At 40.7% G+C, this 23,678-nt stretch overlaps 1 protein-coding gene across 2 annotated transcripts in view; it reads right to left on the minus strand.

Moving 5' to 3' along the window:
• Positions 1-23,678, minus strand: part of wasf1 (WASP family member 1) — a 36,700-nt gene that overhangs the window by 2,298 nt on the left and 10,724 nt on the right. The window contains exons 2-7 of one of the 2 annotated variants that reach the window (XM_058056577.2): positions 18,149-18,303; positions 17,180-17,314; positions 11,075-11,228; positions 7,603-7,720; positions 2,612-2,668; positions 1,197-1,360 (exon numbers count right to left, since the gene is read on the minus strand). In XM_058056577.2, the coding sequence (XP_057912560.2) occupies positions 1,197-1,360; positions 2,612-2,668; positions 7,603-7,720; positions 11,075-11,228; positions 17,180-17,314; positions 18,149-18,281 (761 nt within the window). In that variant the 5' untranslated portion in view covers positions 18,282-18,303. The remainder of the gene's footprint in view (positions 1-1,196; positions 1,361-2,611; positions 2,669-7,602; positions 7,721-11,074; positions 11,229-17,179; positions 17,315-18,148; positions 18,304-23,678) is intronic. The other variant, XM_058056578.2, reaches the window with a different exon arrangement.

A 23,678-nucleotide genomic window follows, 5' to 3' on the forward strand; every position in this document is an offset into this window, starting at 1 on the left:
CAGCTGTCTTTGGGCGAGAGGCGGGGTACACCCTGGACTGGTCGCCAGCCAATCACAGTGCACATATAGACAAACAACCATTCACACTCACATTCATACCTATGGACAATTTGGAGTCGCCAATTAACCTAGCATGTTTTTGGAATGTGGGAGGAAACCGGAGTACCCGGAGAAAACCCACGCATGCACGGGGAGAACATGCAAACTCCACACAGAGATGCCCGAGGGTGGAATTGAACCTTGATCTCCTAGCTGTGAGGTCTGTGCGCTATTATTTGTATATATTTAGCATATATTTTAATGTATTGTTGTTTCAAATTCATTATATTTACATGACAAAAATTGACCATTATGATGATGAACACAGTTTAACTGCACCGTGGTCGAGTGGTTAGCCTCACAGCTAGGAGACCATGGTTCAATTCCACCCTCTCTGTGTGGAGTTTGCATGTTCTCCCCGTGCATGCGTGGGTTTTCTCCGGGTACTCCGGTTTCCTCCCACATTCCAAAAACATGCTAGGTTAATTGGCGACTCCAAATTGTCCATAGGTATGAATGTGAGTGTGAATGGTTGTTTGTCTATATGTGCCCTGTGATTGGCTGACCACCAGTCCAGGGTGTACCCCGCCTCTCGCCCGAAGACAGCTGGGATAGGCTCCAGCACCCCCCGCGGCCCTCGTGAGGAAAAGCGGTACAAAATGAATGAATGTTGTTGTTTTGTTTGGATTACTTGATAATATTTTCTTGTTAGTTATTTATTTGTTTATCTACATAATTTGTTGGGGTTAATTAGTAGTTAAGTTATGGGTTTATTTCATTGGATAACACCCTGGGCACCTGCAATATATTTAGGTAGGCAATGCTCACAGGACCAGCATGCACCGGGGTGGGCCTACGGTTTTTGTACCAGCGCAAGAGAGGCAACAGGAGACAAGGCCCTTGTTCCTTTTTTGTTTGTTTGCTTGCTTGGTAATAAAAGGAAATACGAAAAAACAGAACAAGATTGTTTGGACAATGACTCTTTTGCCTGCGTAAAACATAACCTGTGGTGCATCAGTGGCCTTTTGATTATAGTTTAAGTTACGTTTATTTTTTGAAGGACAAATAGCCACTACAATAATAATATAATAGCATTACATTATTTCTAAGAATTTTAATCCCACAATGCTGCTCATGTTTTACAGGCCATGTTATACCTGTTGTCAGGGTAGCCAGCGGAGCCGTTGGCCTCCCTGTGCTTGTCGTCGGGTACGTCCTGCGCCAGCTCCGCACCCAGCGCCAGCTTCTGCCACTCCTTTTTGCGGTCGTGGGGCGCCCGAGGCACCTTCTCAGGCTCCTGGGGGCGGTCTATTGCCTTCAGCTTTTGACGGGAGGGAACAGAAGAGAGCAGGTGAGATAATGTGTTGTTTCTTTTTTAGTCTAAAACAAAGAGTGGCTTTCCTGTTCTTCCTGTTTTCTGTTCTACGTGAGGTCGCCTACTGCAGTTTTGCAAGTGAAGCTTCTATTGGTTAGTTGGTCAGAGAGGTTCTCCAATGTCATCTATCTATCCATCCATCCATCCATCAATTCATCAGTCCACTGCGGGTATGCTGGAGCCTATCCCAGCTAACTTTGGGCGAGAGGCGGGGTAAACCCTGGACTGGTCGCCACACAGTCTAGACCACACATTAGCATGAGTCGTATTTATGATTAATATGCCTTATTTTCCCTTTTTTGTTGGGTTATAAGTCCAAAAGTGACTATAGGGGTATTACTTCATGCCTGGAGGGCTCTAATAATGCTAAAAAAACATATTCAGAAGATTGTCAACAGGTTTTCTATGCTTTAACTGAAAATGAAAATATTGAATAAGAAATAAGAATAATAGGAATAATATACGAAAATATTCCATTTATAAATAAGAAATCCTACTTTGACGATCGGGTCTGGAACATACGAGCACAAGTCTAATATGCCCTACTGTGTCGACTCTATTGAGTAATACAAGTGTAAAGGTGACTATAGGGGTGTTATTTCATGTGTAGAGGGCTCTAATAATGTTAAAAAACATATTTCGAAGGTTGTAAACAGGTTTTCTACGCTCTAAATATGAAAATATTGCATTTATAAATAAGGAATCCTACTTTGTGGACATTCACTGTTCGGGTCTGGAACTGTGATAAACGATTTTTTTCCTGATATACGTATTCAAATACAATGATCTCAGAGGCACATGCATAAAATAAACATGTTTAAACTCAAGATTTGCTGAATTTAAATTGAATGAAAATGAAATATTATTGTCACCTCATACATCCAACAAACCAATACCAAGCGGAGGGAGAAAATACGACAGTACTTGCAAAGCAAATTATTTTTGTGGCCAAACGTTCTAAAGAACATTTGAGAAGCATTGATTTTCTTGCCAAAGGGCACACAAACAATCCAAAAAAAATGAACAAAAGAACAGGGAGTGCTCACAGAGTCATTAACCAAATGATTATATTTCAATGAGAACTGCTCAAATTTATATGAAAATCACCTGACTCATCAAGCAATCCCTGCCTCCTGGACATGCTGAACATTGAAGCATACACACACAAAATAATAATTGCTCTTATTTGTCACATACCTGCCCAGGAAGGTCTAAGTACCTATAGACCTGATCATACATGCGGGGGTCCTGCAACTATAAGAAACAAAAAAAAAGAGGAGAAGCATCGGAGGGAGAGATAGTAAGGTCAGGAGGGTGGGGTTGGGTGGGGGGGGGGTTGTTGAACACAACACTGCAGCACACGCGTCAACAACAAGGGAACATAAACAAGAGTGGGTGGCGAGGGCGAGCGAGACGACAAAGGGTAAAAGTGCTGTTAGACAGAAAAGGCTCACAGCCAGGGGGAGGCCGCAATAATGCAGACAAAGTGGAGAGAATAGAGTATGGGCCACACACACACACACACACAGAGTAATAATAGAGCTGTGAGGTATGGTGCAAACAAACGGAAAGATCATCCTGGAATAGAGGACACCTATAGACTGAAGGGAATGCGTGCGAAAACGCACTCATGCAAGTTAACCTATGAGAATAACTACGTTCAAATAAATACCTGTACATACTACAACAGCATGCCTTTATTCTGCCATATTATGCTACGTACGTACATGTGTGTGTGCTAGTGTCTGTGTGCATGTGCGTTGGCGTTGGCGGCCTTCATCAACGCTATGTGACTGGCATCCTGTCTTCTTTAGCTAAATGATGTTGCATGGCGGTACGTTGTACACTACAAATCCCCTTTAATTGTTTTTCACAACTGGCGTACCCCACTTTGAGGAGCAAGGACCTAAATGACGCGCACAAATGGCTCATACCCGCCTGTTGATGACCCCCCCCCCCCCCAAAAAAAAACATACATAATGCTTTGCTATTCTGCAAACTCCATTTAATCATAATGTTCCCTGGGGTGTCTATTTACTCAACTGCAGAGAGGAAGAGGCATCGATTAGAGCTAAGGCGTTTACTTAAGGGGGGGTGGGTCTCTCTCTATTGGATTTTTATTTTGCATATAATTTTGAATATGGGTGCACGGCGACCGAGTGGTTAGTGCGCAGGCCTCACAGCTAGGAGACCCGAGTTCCGGTTTCCTCCCACATTCCAAAAACATGCTAGGTTAATTGGCGACTCCAAATTGTCCATAGGTATGAATGTGAGTGTGAATGGTTGTTTGTCTATATGTGCCCTGTGATTGGCTGGCGACCAGTCCAGGGTGTACCCCGCCTCTCGCCCGAAGACAGGTTTATATATGATGCAGCATATATATATATATATATATATATATATGTAATGACCTGAGAGGAGATGAGCATGAGTTGCATACAGTTAGTCAAGGGTTGCTGCTCTGAGTAAGAGACAGGCTGCAGGCCTCACTGCGTGGAAAGCAGATGCCCTGGCAAAGGGGACACACCGCTGGGAGAGGAGCTTACCTCCGGGTGAGTGAGGAAAGGAGGAGGAGGGGTTTTGGAGAGGACGCTTATAAGGCCCTCAGGACACGCATGATAAGGCAATTCCAGCTGCACAGATTTTAGAGAACGTTAGACGCTGGACTGTGGAGGACAAACTGGGAAGCAAAGGTGGGATGAAGGATGACAGAGGAAGGATGATTCCAGAGCTCACGGATTGATGGCATGGTACAGCTGTCATATTACATAAGAATGGAGTAGAGGGTGCAGTTTTTTCAGTTTACAAATCAAAACAGAAAGATAACATGACAGAAAACCAAAATAAGATCACAGGATGCGAAAACTAAAGAAAACCAAAACAAAAGCCCAACTTGGGGGGAGGAACATCTTTTTCTTGAATACTTCTAATCCCCCGGAGTCACACGCAGAGTTCTGGCACTTTTTCTAAAGTTTGCATTTCAGATTTATTTTTAAAGGTTTTTTTTTCTGAAGCATAAAGTGTTCATCACACGACATTAGTTTGCTGCCGATATCGGAATCTGTCATGAAGTGTTAGATTATATCAGTCGTCTCAAATTTCAATCTCACGGTTTTTCACAAATATACCGTATTCATTAATACATTTCGCCGTTTTGTGGTTGAATATGGCCTATTATTAGCATATTAGCATACAAATTAAGCATAGAAATGAGTAAATGAACTAAAATCTACAGTAACACACATGGACTCTACTCTTATTTATGTCTTAAATGGCATATTTACTCTTATTATGTATATTATTTTGGGTTATACGAGTGTAAAAGTGACTATAAGGGTGTTTCATGTCTACAGGGGGGGTTGCACTGTGGTCCAGTGGTTAGCGTGCAGGCCACACAGTATCAACTTTGCCCCCCCATGATCTTCTCAAATATTCTTCTCGTAGTATTATGACATTATTCTATATCTAATTTTCCAAATTGTTTTGTTTGTTTCTCATATAATTAACAATTTTTTTTAAACAAATTTTCTTTATTTTTCATCCCTGACATTATTTTCAAGTTTATAATCGTAAAATTCCAACTTTTTTTTCATTTGTCTAAATATTTTGACTTTATTCTCGTATAATTACAGCTTTTTTCCCAAAAATACCAACAATGTTTGCATGGTGGTGGAGTGGTTAGCGTGGAGGCCACACAGCTAGGAGACACGAGTACAATTCCACCCTCTGTGTGGAGTTTGCATGTTTCTCCAGGTATTCCGGTTTCCTCCCACATTCCAAAAACATGCTAGGTTAATTGGTGACTCCAAATTGTCGATAGTTATGAATGTGAGTGTGAATGGTTGTTTGTCTATATGTGCCTAGTGAATTGGCTGGCGACCAGTCCAGGGTGTACCCCGCCTCTCGCCCGAAGACAGCTGGGATAGGCTCCAGCACCCCCTGCAACCCTCGTGACGACAAGCGGTAGAAAATGAATGAATGTTTATTTATAAATCCCTAGTTTGAACCTGCAGTTAACTTGGAGTAACAGCATCATGGACCAACTTGAACTATCCACGGAGTTTCTTTCATGATCCGAGATCTTTAGCTGCGAACCCTTCAGCCTGTCAGCCTTGGGTTTTCTATGTGTTACAATATCACTCTGATCAAGCCTGCTGCCGCCTGATTGCACTTGAGCTGTTGCCAGAGCAACCCCGGACAAAAAGGGGTTAAAAGAATAAGTTGCTTTTTGCAGTTTGAGGCTACTTCGCTGCCGAGGAAAAGTATAATAATACACATCATCAGGGTTGTCCCCTTACTGACTGGCTTGAAAAATATCCTCCAAGTAATTCACTGAGGCTAACAAGAAGCTAATGAGATTAAGACACTGTGTAGGTCTACTTTGTGCCACTCCTCATTCGTCACTTGGTGCTAATACTTGGGCATGGCAGCCACTTCATTAGGTACACCAGTATGACTCATAAATCTTGTCACGTTTTAATCTTGTGACAGCCATGGTGTTTACTGCAAAATATATAGGTGACCATCTGTAAGGATACATGATGCAAAGCCATGCAATCATTGCTCATACTTGACCACTCTTAAAATATATTTTCTGTTGGTGAGCGCTCACACAAACCGGCAAATATGCGCCTGTAATTCCTCAAATCCCTCCCCCAATCCCTTCCCCGCCGGGGGTCCGTCGAATAACTACTAGTGTGTCGAATACGGGGAAATGAACTTGCTTTTTTACGAGCTCAGCCCACCCGGGGGCTTTAATTAGAAGAAAATCACCGAAGGGAGCCTCAGCCATAAACAAGCATAACAACCTAAACCCAGTGACGCAAGTGAAGTCTTATGTACTCTGACGCTTCTCTGATTAATTATACATTTAAAAATCTTCTTTGAGTATTTCGACGCCAAAGTCTCTAGTTCTCGCTCACTCACACTGCAACACTACTGCGCTTAATCCTCATTGACAGCAGTGTAATGAGCTCTGACTGACTTCGGGGGGGGCATAACCTGAAAGGAATAACTGGACACGCCTCTGTTTTGCTTGGAGTGGTGTATGGATGTGGTGTCGTGCCTGCAAACAAACAGTCAGCATGCTTATCAGATCGCATGCAAAGGCTGTGTGTGTGTGTGTGTGTGTGTGTGTGTGTGTGTGTGCATGGAGGCAGTGAAGTGGTGCAAAGAGCTCTGGAATGGACAACTAATTAAGTGTAATGATCACACATCAAGTAATAACCAGCAGGGTTTGACTGGTGGAAGGGTTGATTCATCTGTAAAACCGGTGGCTCGTGTAAACAAACACCCTGTCATTTCAATCAGCAAGGCTTTGTGTTATCTCCGAAACGTCTTCCTCCGTTCTTGGTTCGTTAAGCCGTATTTCCACCAAGCGGAACAGTGCATGCTATAGATCAGTCTGGCGTATGTTTCCATCGTGGCGCATGTAGGTGGGCTTGTAATACGTGAATAACGTAATAGCGTAGATCATTTCACCTTCTGTGGTATTTTTGTTGCCTTTAAAGACTTTATTACTGCCCCTGATATAAGACGACGCTGACGCCAACCAAACCCACAAAATGCTGTCCGACAGTGATTCTTAACTGCTACAGTCGTCCCTTGTTTATCACAGTTAATTGGGTATTTTTATCAAAAATATAGAAAATAGACTTTCTAAATATAGTTTTTACCATTATTAGAGCACTGTAGACATGAACTAACACCCCTATAGTTACCTTTACACTCAATATTCATTCATTCATTCATTCATTTTCTACCGCTTATCCTCTCAATGCTGGAGCCTATCACAGCTGTCTTCGGGTGAGAGGTGGGGTACACCCTGGACTGGTCGCCAGCCAATCACAGGGCACATATAGACAAACAACCATTCACACTCACATTCATACCTATGGACAATTTGGAGTCGCCAATTAACTTAGCATGTTTTTGGAATGTGGGAGGAAACCGGAGTCCCCGGATAAAACCCACACTTCCACGGGGAGAACATGCAAGCTTGTGTCATTAACATGATTCCTGTAAAAAAAAGTGTTTTGTGTTTGTTTTTGGATATCGGGAAGGTATTGATTCTGTTACCGTACGTTTGGGGTTTCTAGAGCAGAACGGATGCTAACCAGGTTCAGCGGTGTACTGCTTTGTAGAAAACACGGCCAGATACCACATATGACCACACATAAGAGGCCTACCTTCTGTTTCCGCCTCTCTTTCCGCTTGTCCTCCGTGTCCTGCAGCATCTTCTCTCTCCACAGGTCGAAAAAGTATGAAGGATTGGTGTAGAACTTGAGGCCTTCCTTCCCATCATCCCTGCACAAAAAAAGGGATCATTGTCCTCATATTCCTGCATTAGGGTTCAGGATTTATCGCCAATACGACCAAAGTAGAAATCACATAACACACAGGTGTCCACTCATAAAATCACTGCTCTTTTCTTCCATTTTTGCAGTAATTGTATTTTTCAGCACCCCTGAAACAACCTTCCAGATTGTGAGAGGTTTTTGTTGAGGATGGTCGCCAGTGGGAATATGTATCAGATCATAGGGTTGGGAAACATAAAAAGAGTTGACAAGTCGTCACATCTAAAGAGAGAAAATGATCACACAACTTTCATATCACAACAGGGAAAGAAAGGACCCCAACTTTATGATGTTATTCCTCTTAAGGGGTCCGTCTTCTAAGGCTTTTTATCTGTTTCTTCATTATTAACAAATCAAGTCCTGTCCAAAACACATACCAGCATGACACATTCATTCCCTTAGTCTATGCTTTTGTATTCTCACACCGCTTTAAAGGGCTGCTCGGTTGCAAAAGTGACATTTAATGGTGGTATAACAGTAATATGTGGTCGCCGGAGCCTCTTTATGAGCACCGAACATCTCCCTCATTCGTTGCTCTTTGTAAAAATAAAGGCTAGGCTTCGCTTCACGTCTTAAAGTAAAGCCTTGAGCTCTGCCAACTAACCGCACAGTCAACTACAGACTGGAAACATTGAGTTATAGGCTAAACTAGAATGATGTTGCTGTTAAAAAGTAGTGTTAGCACTGTAGCTAACATTACAATGGCTATGATAGTGTTGCTTATGCTTCTGTCCTCTTGTCACACTCCTTAATGCAGGAGTGCCTAAGCTGTTTTTAATGGCCTGCTATAAAAAAAAGAAAAAATATTTTACAGTCATTTTAGAGGAATAAAGTCATTAAGAGAAAAAAAGAAAAAAAACATGTAATTTTAGTAGCATTAAGTTGTAATATTAAAGAAAAAAATACATTATTTGTAATGTCATATTATAATTTGCAAATAAAGTTGCAATATTTGGAAAGTTAGGTAACATCAAATATTTTGGGAATAAAGTCATAATTATGTGAAAGAAATTACAAGAAGAATGTTGAAATAGCAAAAAACAGGAAAAATAGCTAAAAAAAACAGCCATAACTGCAAGAATAAAGTCAAAATATGAAGAGAAAAATCTTGTATTCTAACAAGAAAAAAAGTTAAGAGTGTTATGGGAATAGAGTCAAAATATTACTTAAGATTACTTAAGAAAAATGGGAAAAATAGATCCAAGATCAAAGTCATACTATAATACACTTTTCCACCTAGATCACAAAACCAAGATGCATTTTATTCTTGAAATATTTTACAAAAATATCAAAGCGGCCCTTGCATCCTTTTGTTTCTCAGTATGTTGTTCTTGGTGGGAAATTATCCACTTTACATAATTATGGATTATGTAAAGTAGATAACATGTACAATAGCACACACTTTGCCGAAGACAGATGTGAACAAGCACGGCTTGTTAGCATTAAAGCTACCAAATAGGAGCAAAATGATGTGTAACATGACTAATACAGATGACCCAATTTTACAATGAGATACTACAAGTGCAAAGGGAGCGCTGCTAAAGTGTGAGCAGAGTTTAAGTGTTTGCATAAATTATTATGCAAGGATGTGGCGCTGCATATCTATTTTGCTTGTGGACGAAGGAGGAAAAAAATGGAGCGTTGGCAGCTGTGCGGTGAAGATTTATTTTAGACGCCTGGGTAGAAGTCCCAGTGAGCCTCCTGGTGTGAGGTGTGAAGGAGAGTCAGTGAGAGGACAGAAGAAGAAAAAAAAAGATGAAAAACAGGAAGTGTGGATCTCAGTAAGAGGTCCTGATAAGATCAGGGATGATACTGTGGCCCCAACGGAGTTGAGTTCATATTCTCAAACGAGCTGGACCAAGCTCAACACCACCTTTTAGCCTAACATGGAACATTTTCTGCTCCGCAATACGAATCACATCTGCTGTTGGAAAGACCTCAGCTGGCACCAGACGAGACATTTAAGATAAGAAGAGGATATCACGTCACTGATCCAATCCCCCACACCTGCCCCTCGCTTGGTCTCTGCTCGGTCAGGGCCTGAGGGATAACATACCCACACCTCTCATTTCAATACCACAGTGTTGCACTCCTTGCTCAACAGCCCGTATGTCATTTTCCATAGATAAAATAGGGCACAACCAATTCTAGAACTCATTTTTCAGCCCTTTGTATTGAGTTGTGGGCTCCTATAGAGTAGCGACACACAATAACCAGCACAGAAAGATTTCCAGATCTTCCAGAATCTGCACCTATTTAGGTCTGTTTTAATTTATTCCACCCACCTCAAGGCATGCTCACTCTGCTTCGGTTGGTCACACTTCAAAGTACTTAAAAGGACTTGTTGTGCAACTAGCTGCCGAATCCAACTTCATAGGAGTTGATTCTACTTTTAACATAAAGCCATGCGTGTTGGATCCCGAATCCGATTAGAAGTAGAGACTGTACAGTCCATAGTTTCTCAAGAAAAGAAGTTACACAGCACACGCCCATATAAGGAACCCTATGTGTGACATCACACAACTCCAGCTTTACCACGCCTTTAGAAACCAAGCGTTTTGAACCAACCCAAACTTCTTTCAGGGCTCACTTTCAAATGCGCAAACCTTATTATCTGAAACCTTATTATCATTTAACATGAGAATACAACATTGTAACGCCTTTTTGTGGGTCAGAAAAGTGTAAAAAGCATAATAGATCCCCTTTAAAAATGTATTATTTAATTAATAATCTTTTTTTTCTCCAAAAAATCTGAACTTTTTAGGGGGGTTTCTGTACAAGTATAAAAAACTTCTTTTTTTGTCCTTTATTTCAAATTTATGCTCCTAAAATACTTTTTCATTAAAGTTTTTCCTCATAATATTACAGCATTATTTTTGTAAAATCATTCCTTTTTCTTGTTAAAGTATTTTTTTCTCTTAATATTTTGGATTTATTCTTGTGAAATTACTGCTGTTTTTTTCTTCAATTTTTTTTCCCCAACATGTTTTTGTTAAATTATATTTTGGGTATGTACTTCTTGCCATTAAAAAAAAAACCAAATGTCTCACTTTGGACACCCCTGATGTATGGCATTTTAAGTCACCCTCCAGGGTCAACCAGTTTGTTGGTCCATGTTGTAGACCACTGCTTTAGGACACTGACAAACATACGTGTGTCAAATTTGAGCAGGATTTGTTGAAAAACATGGCCGCCATGAAGCAAAAATGTTTTCGCAGGTGGCAGGACTTAGCAACTAATTGGCTACAAATCGTAAAGATTTTAAGATATCTGCATCATGCGTACGCTAGCACGAGAATCAGACCTGTAAGGCGTAAGGATGTTGAGAGGTGGCGGTTGCTCGCAGGCCTGGAAGGTCTCCTGCATGGGGATGGGCAGGGACTCGCGGTCAAACAGCTGCTGGTCCTGGATGGTAGAACTCCTGAAGGCTTTCCTCATGGTGATGTCCTGTAGTGACACTGAGGAAGACATGGAAAAGCTACCGTTAACTTTAGTAATCAGCAAGTACGTTTCAGCAAAATATCAGTTCTCAACAAAAACGGGAGAAAAACAGCCTTTTGAGAAAATACATTTATTTACAATTTTTTACCTTTGGAACTGAACCGTGCGCTCCCAATCTCTACAACCAAGTGAAAACAGCAACTCTTGAACAGAAATCCACAGTCTGAATTATTCATGCGGAAGTGACAAATGTATACACTTTCCAGCTTCCTCGGGCCAGGATGGAAACAGCAACTAGGGAGGGAATATTCTTTAAGTTATCCCAAAGCATTCTGCCCTAAACACTAAGTGTGATAAAGGCAGAAAAGGACTAAATGGACCACAGATCGAGGTGATGATTTCCTCAGACTCCAACCAAACGGTGCTGCAGCACACCCACGCGGGATTAGAGACAGATGGGGAAAAGAAGGTGAGGGGAGCTGGAGTGTGGCGAGACGGAAACACTGAAATGATAGAGAGGTAGTGGATGCAACGAGAACCACGCAACTAAAGCGCGAACATTACAGGCACATTTTAAATGCTACATCATGGTAGAGGAGCACAGTGATCGAGCTTACAGCTGCCACGTCTGATGTCGTCAGAGCCCCAGACTTTATTTTAAGATGTGTAGCAAAGCCTGAGGAAGCACATAAGCACCTCTTCTGTCAAACAGGTGAGGGGGATGATATACGTACCAACAGCATCAGTCTTTTACTATTAAAATATCAATTTAAAGTAGATTTGGCATCATAAGGGATCTTTAATCATGCTTAGATTTAAAACCAGTATCCTTAAAGAAAAATATCTTAGTATAGCTACTGGCTACATCGGTGGTGTCCAAAGTGCAGCCTGGGGACCCTTTGCAGCCTGTTTTTTTTTTGGCCTGCAGCAAAAATAAAAAATATAATTTAACAAGAAACAAACAAAAAAACGTACAATAAGTAGGAGCTTTGCAATAATAATTTACAATTAACAACTAACAATTCATTCATTCATTCGTTTTCTACTGCTTATCCTCACGAGGGTCGTGGGGGTGCTGGAGCCTATCCCAGCTCTCTTCAGCCTGGACTGGTGGCCAGCCAATCACAGGGCACATAAAGACAAACAACCATTCACACTCACATTCATACCTATGGACAATTTGGAGTTGCCAATTAACCTAGCATGTTTTTGGAATATGGGAGGAAACCGGAGTACCCGGAGAAAACCCACGCATGCACGGGGAGAACATGCAAACTCCACACAGAGATGGCCGAGGGTTGAATTGAACTCGGGTCTACTAGCTGTGTGGCCTGCATGCTAACCACTCGTCCGCCATGCAGAAATTGTTGGAATTTTGGTTGAAAAAGCTGTCATGTTAAAAAAATGTCAAAATATTAAGACAAATTAGAAAAAAAGTTGGAATTTTTACGATTATAAACTTGTAATACGAGGGATGAAAATAAAGATTTTTTTAAATGTCTTAATATGAGAAACAAAACAATTTGAAAAATTTGATATAGAATAATGTCATAATACTACGAGAAGAAAATTTGAGAAGATCATGGAGGGTAAAAGAGCAAAGTTGGTACTAATAATACACTTTTTCACTCATATCCAAAGCTGAGATGCATTTATTTTCTTGAAATATATACAATTCCTTCGCAGTTCAAAATATCAAAGTGGCCCCATGCATTTCTAGCTAGGTAAGGGTCCCTCTCATTTGCAAGTGAACATTGCGGTTCCTGCAGTACCTCCAACACTAGAATATAATGTCGAATATAGTGGAAACTGTGCCACTATGGCTGACCTCTCCCTGATTGAAGAAAATTGTGTTTTAACTCTGCACAGCGCCAGTTGAGATCTGAGAAGATTGATTTTAGCATCCGAGATCACCTCTCTTTGGTGGTGCTCAAATGTAAATAATGTTCTATTTTCCATCTGTGCTGCCCTTCTGTTTGAACCTCAGAGAGCTTTTTGTCCAATATCTGAGAAAGTACATTACCTATAAAGCTCTAATATCCACACAGGGAATCCACATTTCTTGTAGCGTTAGTGTCAAATGGAATTGGAGTCGTGATGTGGGGGTGGGTTAACCAGAAGAAAAACACAAAAGCAGAAGATGAAAATATCAAGTCCATATGACAAAGTAGCTGGAAGGATAGCATGAAAGACGACATGAAAAAAAAATGGCCTTGAGGGCTTTGTGGTGGCTTTGTGGCCTTCGGTAATAACCTTAAGCCTGTGCAGCGATACAACGGTGCCATTAAATAGTGTGGCAGTATAAGCCATTACTTTGGCGGGCTAAAGTGATAGGCGGAAAGAGAGGCTGACAGCACACAAATAGCGGAAGGGCAGGGATCAATCAGTGAGATGAGAGAGGACAACAAAGACAGAGGAGGTGTTGCTGGCGGTGGGCGAGAAGAGTGGGGGGGGGTTGGAGAGCAAGGCCTTAAGGGCAAAGTGAGGCTAGGTGCCAGGTAGGTGTTTCCATCAGATTACATCAGCATGCATTTGTGTGATTAAAAGCCACCGACGGAAGCGTATACATCATGGTGGATATCTCCCTGACCTTCAACTGAACACCTCTCCAGTCATCCGCCATGTTCGGTTACTCTGCACATAATTCACTCCGGCGTGTCCGTGCACACCATGACTATCTTGGGAGGTGACTGCCCATAACTGACGTGCTTATCAGCCAATAAGACAGAACGGATGATATGGTTAGGAATCAATACCGACAAATGCCATGTACAGTACAACATGTCATTATATCTTTGAATGGGATAGTCAGATGTCATGTGACTCTGTTACAGGGTTTGTTACATTTGTCACACTGGTCACGCTGGAAGTTCAAAATGGCACCTCATGGCAAAGAACTTTAAGGATGTTGGTCACAAGACCTTGCGAGATAATACTGTAAGTAAATAAATTAAAAACACAATAAATGAAAATTACTGGATAATTTTGCCAACTCGATATATATCGCCATGCGCATGTGTTTCATTGGTTTCAGCAACATAGAACAGCGGCAAGAACGGAGGGAGCCCTTTTGTCAGTCATACAGTCTATTTGTCTCGGTGGGTGGAGGCGGGGCTGCTAGCATACACACAGCGCACAGAGTGCAGAAGAGTTTAATGCAAATTAATGTAGTAGAAATTAAATTAGTAGTATCGTGTTTATGATCTTGTCATGTGACTCAGCTTATTTAGCATATGGAAATGTGGTGGCCGATCCCTGTCCTGGAACATATTTATGTAGAGCAACAATTCTTTTTGCCATATCCTTAGAGTTCTTTGCCGTGAGGTGCCATGTTGAACGCCAGATTGAACACACTCCTTGAACACTGAGGGTGAAGGTGATGGGCTGACCAAGTACAGTCCCCAGACCTAAACCCTTGCAGGTGCATAAGAAGCAATTATTTACCCATAAGGTACTGACCATTTGTCAGAAAGACTCTAGTTCCCATATTGCTGAATCAACATACAGGGTCAGGCAAAATGATGTGACACATTTGTAGGTTAAATAAAAGACAAATAAAGTAAAGAAACAAAAAAGTGTTTTTGTTTTCAAAATGTTTGGTATGCCATTCTGTTTCATTATATTTTAAAAATTAAATCAGTTCTGGCGGTGCGAGGTTGGCCGGTTGATTTTGGTTTCAATGCAGATCCAGTAGCTCTGAAGTTGGTAACCCATAACAAGATGGCGTTTTGGAGCTGGTACGGGATCATGTCTACCAAGATCGAAGTGCAAACGGAACGCTTGTTGTGTTGCAGTTAGAGATTAGTTTGTTTTGATAAACGTTTCCACAATGAAAGCGCGATGCTCACCAGTCCAATTCATGGCAGCAACTGAAAAATAAACACTTTTTTGTTTCTTTACTTTATTTGCGTTTTATTTAACCTACAAAACGTGTCAGATCATTTTGCCTGACCCTATACTTATTCTTATGTCAATCATGTTGGACTCAGAATGGGCTGTGAGGACAAATCGCATTTCATTTAGACGTGCATTACATTTAGTAACATGAAAATTGAGCCAACTAATCCATAGTGTCTGTAATTTATATATAAAAATGTAATTATATAAGCAATGTAGAAATGGAAAAGGAAATTTTTTTTCTGGGGTTGTATTGACTATATAGTAAACACTCTTCATCCTACCCAACCCCCAACTTCCTATCTTTCTCCTACAGTCCTGATTTATGGTCCATCCGTCCCCTTGTTCACCCCCCCTCTCCTCCAGTCCACTCTTCATGCAGACCACAGACCATCACCATGAAAAGTCATTTGCTGGAGGTAAAAGCATCCACTCTACACTGTGTGTAATGGCTTGTGTTTAAATAGACAATGTGTTGTTTCCCTTAGACCCATAACACTACCATGTGATGAAAGGGTCTTTTATCACTCTTTTCCTTCAGCCTCTTTCACAACGAGATGCTACAGTTGAACTTCATACACCAGTCACATATAGACAAACAACCATTCACACTCACATTCATACCTATGGACAATTTGGAGTCGCCAATTAACCTAGCATGTTTTTGAAATGTGGAAGGAAACCGGAGCTTCCTGGAGGAAACCCACGCATGCACGGGGAGAACATGCAAACTCCACACAGAGATGGCCGAGGGTGGAATTGAACCCAGGTCTCCTAGCTGTGAGGTCTGCGCGCTAACCACACGACAGCTATGCAGCCCCTCCAAGGTCACATTGGGTTAAAAAAAAAATTGACTGAGTAGGTGGTCATCAAACAGAACAACACACTTGCTCACAGTGCAACAAAACACAACACATCCACGGCAAGTTAACGCATCACATAAGTCTACTACTAAGTGGGTGATAAATAACAACCAAGCGCTAAATGTAACATGTAAAACTGTTATTCCCAGAGCCCGCAAGACATGCTGTAAACGTGTTATACTATCAGCTGTATGTTCTCATGTCCCTTTTTTCAGGAGCACTTTAAACATCAACCCACATCAAACTTCATTTAATTTTACAGTTTTGTTGTTTTTTGTTTTACTAAATAAGACATCCGACTTGCAAGTCATGTTGCCAGTTTGGATGTTAAAAGAAATACTTACAAAGCAACTGGCTGGCCGGACTCAAAAGATTGGGGCACTACACATGGCCCCCGGGCCGTAGTTTGCCCACCCCTGGTCTAGTAGGTAGGTTACTAGGTTGGTGACTCAAACGTACCACAGTAGCACCGAAAGTCATATTACTAGCTACAGTTTTGATGTTCAAGCTTTAAAACAATTAATTTGGAAATGCTCAGTGGGCCAGATTCCGATGTTTGGCCGGCCTGATGTGGCCCGTGGGCGGCAGTTTGTCCACCCCTGCTCTCGAAAGAACACAGAGTTAGTCTTATTTAAGTAATCTTAAAACCTGCTGAGGTAGCCCTTCCAACCAGACCCAGATAACCCTGCAGGACAACTCTTTCACACTTGACTGCTTTTTTCTGCTGCAGAGGCTTTGCACTGCACATCAATCCTTGCAACCCTCCTGCCCTTAGCGACTCCCTCCTCCACCAGCCACCCCTATTTCCAATGAGCATCCGTTCATTTCAAATTGGAAATCAAAAACCTATTGCCGCATCAAAAAATAACTAGAAACATTTGCAAGCGAAGAAAAGCCATTAGGGCATCTCTGTAGGGATTTGACTTGGCTCCGTGTCGGTGACAAAGAAGCAGTTAGAGTAGAATGGCGCCAAGTCGTAAACAAACAGCTGCTTCATGGGAAATCAATACCGTGCCTTGTGGCTTGATATTAGCCTGCTGTGATTCTCTCCTTTTACTTTTCAACCACCTTCTGAAAAAGACACCTGAATGTTACACGCCTATTGTATGTATTGTATTAGTCACATGACACCAGAGATCCACTTTCTCCTGACAAAGGTGTAAAAAAAACCAAAAAAAACAACACAAAATCCAATGCACCCTACTCACGTTCTTCCTCTTTGGGGTCCAGCTGTGTGACGCTGATGGAGAGGCGGTCCACACGCTCCTGCAGGGAGTTGACCCGGAAGGAGAAGGAGTGGGCCTCATTAAAAAGCTCCCCGAAGAGGTCTTCTGCATATTTACCTAAACACACACACATACATTACAACCATTATTAATAATAATGATAATAATTACAATAGGGCTGTTGCACCTGCCCCAATAATAATAATCATATTTAAATAATAGTATAAGAAAATCATAATCTGAAGGAAATCAGATGACATTACATGTCATATATTTTATAATATTTTTATTCAATATATAGTTTATTACTTAAAATCATTATATATTATATTTGAGAATTTCAGAAGAAAATGATCTGTCATTTTTAATAATAATAATAATAATAATAATATATATATAATATAATAATAGTGTTAGTAGTGATTGGGTTGTATAAGATGGCATGTTTATTATATTTGATGCAATAATAATAATAAAATACATAATAAATAGTAATAAATAAAATAGTATTATTATTATTAATAGTATTATTTTTATTATTTTTAATAGTAATTCAAATTTCTCAAGAATAATTATATCATACTACAATACAGACAACGCAGACCTAATTTGCTACAGTATTTAATTCACCTCGTGGGTATGAATGGCATATTTTATACTCTACATATTATTTATGCATGAGCCAGGAATTCTGCCTGGCAACAAGTGGCCACGCTCACATGTGACACGACCAGGAAAAACGATGTAAGCGTTTGTTTTATGTTAATGGCCCTACAGTAGTTAATAATGTATAGGTGTAGCCCGCTTAGCTCCAAATCAATAGGAGCATTTCAATGACATGGAGCACAGCGTTAAGCATCGTTCTGCGTATGGTATCGTCCTGTGATCCGCCGGTCAGCTTAATAGCAAATGGCGTATCGCTAATGAGAGGTAATCATCTGCTATACTGACTGAGGCTGCTGAGCTGGCGGATGACGCTGGCCAAGGAGATGTTGGTCACGCACTCCAGCTCGTTCTTGATGTTCCTGGGCAGCACCGTGTGGCACAGATGCCTCGGCTCAATAGTGCGCTTCACCAGCGGCATGCTTCTGCTGCAACGCCGTCACCTACAGTAAACGGGAAAGGGAGTTCAGGAGCAGCAATGACATATGACTATTGAAAGAGAGCAGTTGTGGAAGCCTCTTTAGAAAAGGACACAGAGAACATCAAACAACAGCCTGTTAAGTCATTTGGACCGAGGCAGAAACCTTAACAAACCCACCTTTAAAATAACATCTAGTCTTTGAAGAAGCTTTCATTCCCTTCATCCATCTCCCACTGTCAACCATTCCCTACTAATTACATGTCCAGCAGTCAAAACGCTCTAAAACACCTCATAATCCTTGATCAAGGGATGGACTAGATACCTTCTCCTGGACCAAAGTTAAACCCACATGACTGATTTCTGTAGATTCCCTCACAAAAACCACACTCAATGTGCATGCAAGCACAACCATCTGTCCCCCAAGGTTTCCATAGCATCCAGTGACACTGATAACATATGACAAGGCGGCTCCCATGAGCATACTGCTGTCATTTTTCATGGTTTTCCCCAAGAGAAAGAGCTTCAACACCAAGGTTTTGACATGTGAGTGGGGAAAAAAATTCCTGCCATAGAAGACTTCATGGTAACACTTCACAAGAAGGTACACTAAACTGTAGTAATGAATGAGGAACCAATCTCCCTAACCCTAAACACTACGCATTAATTCCTCAGTAAGTACTCCGAATTTGTGCCTTAGTTCCTCAGTGACTAATCATTTGTTCCTCAGTAACTACTCATTAGTTCCTCAGTAACTACTCCAAATTTGTGCTTTAGTTCCTCGGTAGTTACTCATTAGCGCTTCATTAGTTCCTCAGTAACTACCCATTAGTTCCTTAGCAAATACTCCAAATATGTGCCTTAGTTCCTCAGTAACTACTCATTAGTTTCTCAGTAACTACTCCAAATTTGTGCCTTAGTTCCTCAGTGACTACTCATTTGTTCCTTAGTAACCACTCATTTGTTCCTCAATAACTACTCAAAATGTGTGCTTTAATTTCTCTGTAGTTACTCATTAGCTCTTCAGTAGTTCCTCAGTAACTACTCCAAATATGTGCTTTAGTTTCTCGGTGGTTACTCATTAGCTCTTCATTAGTTCCTCAGTAACTACCCATTAGTTCCTCAGTAACTACCCATTAGTTCCTCAGTAACTACCCATTAGTTCCTTAGTAACTACTCCAAATATGTGCATTAGTTCCTCAGTAACTACTCATTAGTTCCTCAGTAACTACTCCAAATGTGTGCCTCAGTTCCTCAGTAACTACTCCAAATATGTACCTTAGTTCCTCAGTGACTACTCATTAGCTCTTAGTTCCTCAGTAACTACTCATTAGTTCCTCAGTAACTACTCAAAATGTGCCTTAGTTCCTCAGTGACTGCTCATTAGCTCTTAGTTCCTCTGTAACTACTCATTCGTTCCTCAGTAATTACTCCAAATGTGTGCTCAGCTCCTCAGTAACTACTCAAAATATACCTTAGTTCCTCGGTGACTACTCATTAGTTCCTCAGTAACTACTCCAAATTTGTGACTTAGTTCCTCGGTGATTATCCTGATAATGGCTTTAATTCATTTGCCCGAGCACCGAAGGCATTACAACACAGGTCTGCAGATGAAAGGCAGCCTCGTAATTGAATCGGCACGTAAATTGAGGGCAGAGTTAAACATCAACCCCAGTGAAAACTTTCCACCACAGCTTTTTTTGTGCTTTTTTTAAATACAGGGCTTCTTTTCACATGAACAGACCAATCAGTAGAAGCAATCGCTGTCTTTTTCCACAATGGCTCATCAGGCTGGAGGCGTTGATCATTTCAGAGTGGAAAAAGATTTTTGATCTGGCGCACAATTAATGGTCTCTCTGTGATGACTGGTTGACACAAACGACACGGCTGACAACTGCCAAACTGCACTATGAACTGATGCATACTCTGTGTTAGACGACAATGGTTTCCTTTTGGGTTTCACTTCTTCACTGGTATTCTTTGTTACTCTGACATCCAGTCACTGGGCTCGTCTCTCACTGCCAGCATCCTACTTGTGTACAGTAGCTCACAGACTACTATAGAATACTATAGAAAGTATACTTGGATACACTTTAGAGTAGCCAGTGTACAACTTGTGCAGCCCTGGTGAATTCTATACCCAAGACGATTAAGGCAGCATGAAATAAATTGAGAAAGTGAGAGTTGGACAATATCGGCATATCAGTTTATGGCAAAAAAAAGTGGACATCCGTACTTATGATGATTATTAACAAACAGAACAACAAATACATTTGGCATTTTCAGGAAAAAGGTTGCGGAAATAAAATATTATGGGATTAAATTCATAATTACAAGAAGGAAATTTACATCGAGTTGAAATTGTTGGAAAATTTTTAGAAAAACAGCAGAAATTGAAAAATCAGCTAAGAGAAAAAATAAAATTTTTTAAAGTTGTTATATTATCAGAAGCAAACTAACAAAATAAAGTTGCAATTTTTGGAAAATTTGGTAGGAGAAAAATCATATTTTGGGAATCAAGTCAAAATATTATAGCGCTAAATTTACACTAAAGTACGAGAAGAAAAGAACAAAGAAAAAAAGAAAAAGTCAAATTTTTAAGAGAATAAACTCGCCCAAAGAGGGGAAATGTAATTTTAATAGCATAGAGTTAAAATATTAAAAAACAGGGGGGGCTATTATAAGAACCAAAAAAACTATATTATTTAAGACCAATGTTAATTTTAATATTTAGAAAAATTGTTGCAAATATGTTCCTGGTACGGCACGGCGGTCTAGTGATTAGCGCGCAGACCTCACAGCTAGGAGACCAGGGTTCAATTCCCACCCTCGGCCATCTCTGTGTGGAGTTTGCATGTTCTCCCCGTGCATGCGTGGGTTTTCTCCGGGTACTCCGGTTTCCTCCCACATTCCAAAAACATGCTAGGTTAATTGGTGACTCCAAATTTGTCATAGGTATGAATGTGAGTGTGAATGGTTGTTTGTCTATATGTGCCCTGTGATTGGCTGGCGACCAGTCCAGGGTGTACCCCGCCTCTCGCCCGAAGACAGCTGGGATAGGCTCCGCGACCCTCGTGAGGAAAAAGCGGTAGAAAATGAATGACTGAATGAATGTTCCTGGTAATAATGACCTTTTTTCACCTATATCACAAAGCTGGTATGCAGTTCTTAGCATATTTACTTTCCAAAATATCAAAGTGGTATGATTCTTGGTGAAAAATGTCAGAACACGGCTGCTCTAAAGGGTATCCAAGCTTTACTTTCTGTAGCAGTGGCTCTCGAGAAGATATAATAACATGCTTGCTGCCAGATACTGTAGTCTGTTATATTTAGCCACCAACATACGGAAGGAGACAGATGTGACCCCTCTACCTATCCAATAAGCCGTATTTGTCACGTGTCCTCTCGGCCCAATTAATATTCTCTACCAGGAGGCACCCTTTCAGTGGTTTGATGACATTCCGGGTAGGAAATCTCAGGTGAGGTGCGCTAGCGTACAGGCACACTGTCGCCTATAAATACAGGTGGAAACACGGAGGTTGTCAGGTCGAGGCCAAGCAGTGATGCTAACAAGCTCTGACTAGCGTGATCGTCTGTGGGGGGGGCTTATATTTCCGTCAACACGATAATTTTTAATGTTATGGGTCAGTCAGTGTAAACCCTGTATAAACCCCCTTCATACTGGATAAAAGCAGACTATCTCCATTTATCGTCCATTGAAAGCAGCATCAATAATGATCTTTGTACCGAATGAGCAGATAGACAGAGTCCACCGAGTATTTCCTTACAAATTGATTTGGTTTCAATAGACATTCATTAAGCTCACTTTATCCCAGGGAGACCGGCGCGGCTAAATATTCATGGCTGTGTATGTGCCAGCCTCAATGAGCCGAGTGTCTGATGAACAAACGGAATCAAAAGAAGTTTTATCTGCTGAGCGCACAGAAACCCGTCGCCATAAATAATTAAAGCCTGCTTTCAATAATAAATGCATGTATGCTCGCACTGTGCCACTGTGCTTGTTTGGCCTGCGAGGGAAAAATTTCATTATATGAACTCCCTCGTCGTCCATGCAGATGTGAAGGAGATGAGCGCAAACCAACCGGCAAAATTACCATCAGAGACAAAATGCAAAGCGGACGGAGTCCTAAGGAGGCCAATGAGGCTTTTGTTAGAGTCAAAACACGTAGATAAGCATGGCTGACATTTCTTATGTCAGACAATAGAAAATTTAATGGTTGTGACAATTCAGCATGCCAGACGATTTACACAACGCCACTGTAATTAACAGGAAACCCGCATGGATTATAATGATCAGAACAGTAATAATAATAAAAAAAAGTAATCATGACAATGATTACCCCAAATCACAAGATTTTTTTGTCCAATGCATGCAACCATAGAGTAAAAAATAAACTTGAATTTATGTATATACTGCATAAAATTTATTAGTAAAAAATAAATAAAATGTAATATTTATACAGTATGTATAATTTATTTTTTATTATTTTTTTACTGTATGTGTGTACAAAATAAAAATAAAACTACAGTTATATATACAGAATGTGTATACAGTCCATTTAAAAAAAAAAATTTCATGTTAATTTTGTTAGTGCTACGACTCGCCTCTGAGAAAGTCAGCAAAACAAACATATTAGTATCAAGTAGGGATGTCAGATAATACTGATACTGTACTACCACTATCACATCACAGTAATACAAACCATCAATAATATATAAAAATGCAATATAAATATTTGTGGTATTACAAAATTGGGGATGAACACCATTGTTACTAAACACTTAACACTTTAGCTTCCAATACTTCACCAGATCTTGTGACACACCAAATAAACAATAATAAACACACAAATAACTCACAAATAAATAATACATTGGATAGTATTTTGTGGTGGACACCAAGCAAAAATGCTCGGTGCCACTGTGACTAGTGAGAAAGCAGTTATTTTAGTTTTAGAGACAGAATGCTCAATAAGGTCCAAAAGGTCAACAGTGAGCATTATGTGGCTTGTGTGTCATGACATGCCCCCCACCCCCACACCCCCCACCACAGCAAATACACATAAAGCAATCCTTAGATCAATGCAAAAAAAAAGCCTTTTGCCTCCACAGATCAATAGAAAAGCTATTTTCAACCATAGAATCCAGTGTTAAAATGCCTTCTTTCCACACCAGTTGACACTAGAATTATACAGACCTCCACAAAAATTGCCGTCAATGTTCTTTAACCCATGCTTCAACCTCCACCAAGTTTCATCCTCATGCACCTTGTAGTTTCTGTGGAATCTTAAGTAATCACAGACAAAACTAAATGCAAATAAAAACAAAACTAGAAGGAAAGATCAGCAATTGGAGCCGACTTGCATGAGCAGCACTTTA

Source organism: Doryrhamphus excisus, linkage group LG19, assembly GCF_037039965.1.
Source record: "Doryrhamphus excisus strain RoL-2023G ecotype Guam linkage group LG19, RoL_Dexc_Guam_v1.1, whole genome shotgun sequence".
Taxonomy (NCBI): domain Eukaryota; kingdom Metazoa; phylum Chordata; class Actinopteri; order Syngnathiformes; family Syngnathidae; genus Doryrhamphus; species Doryrhamphus excisus.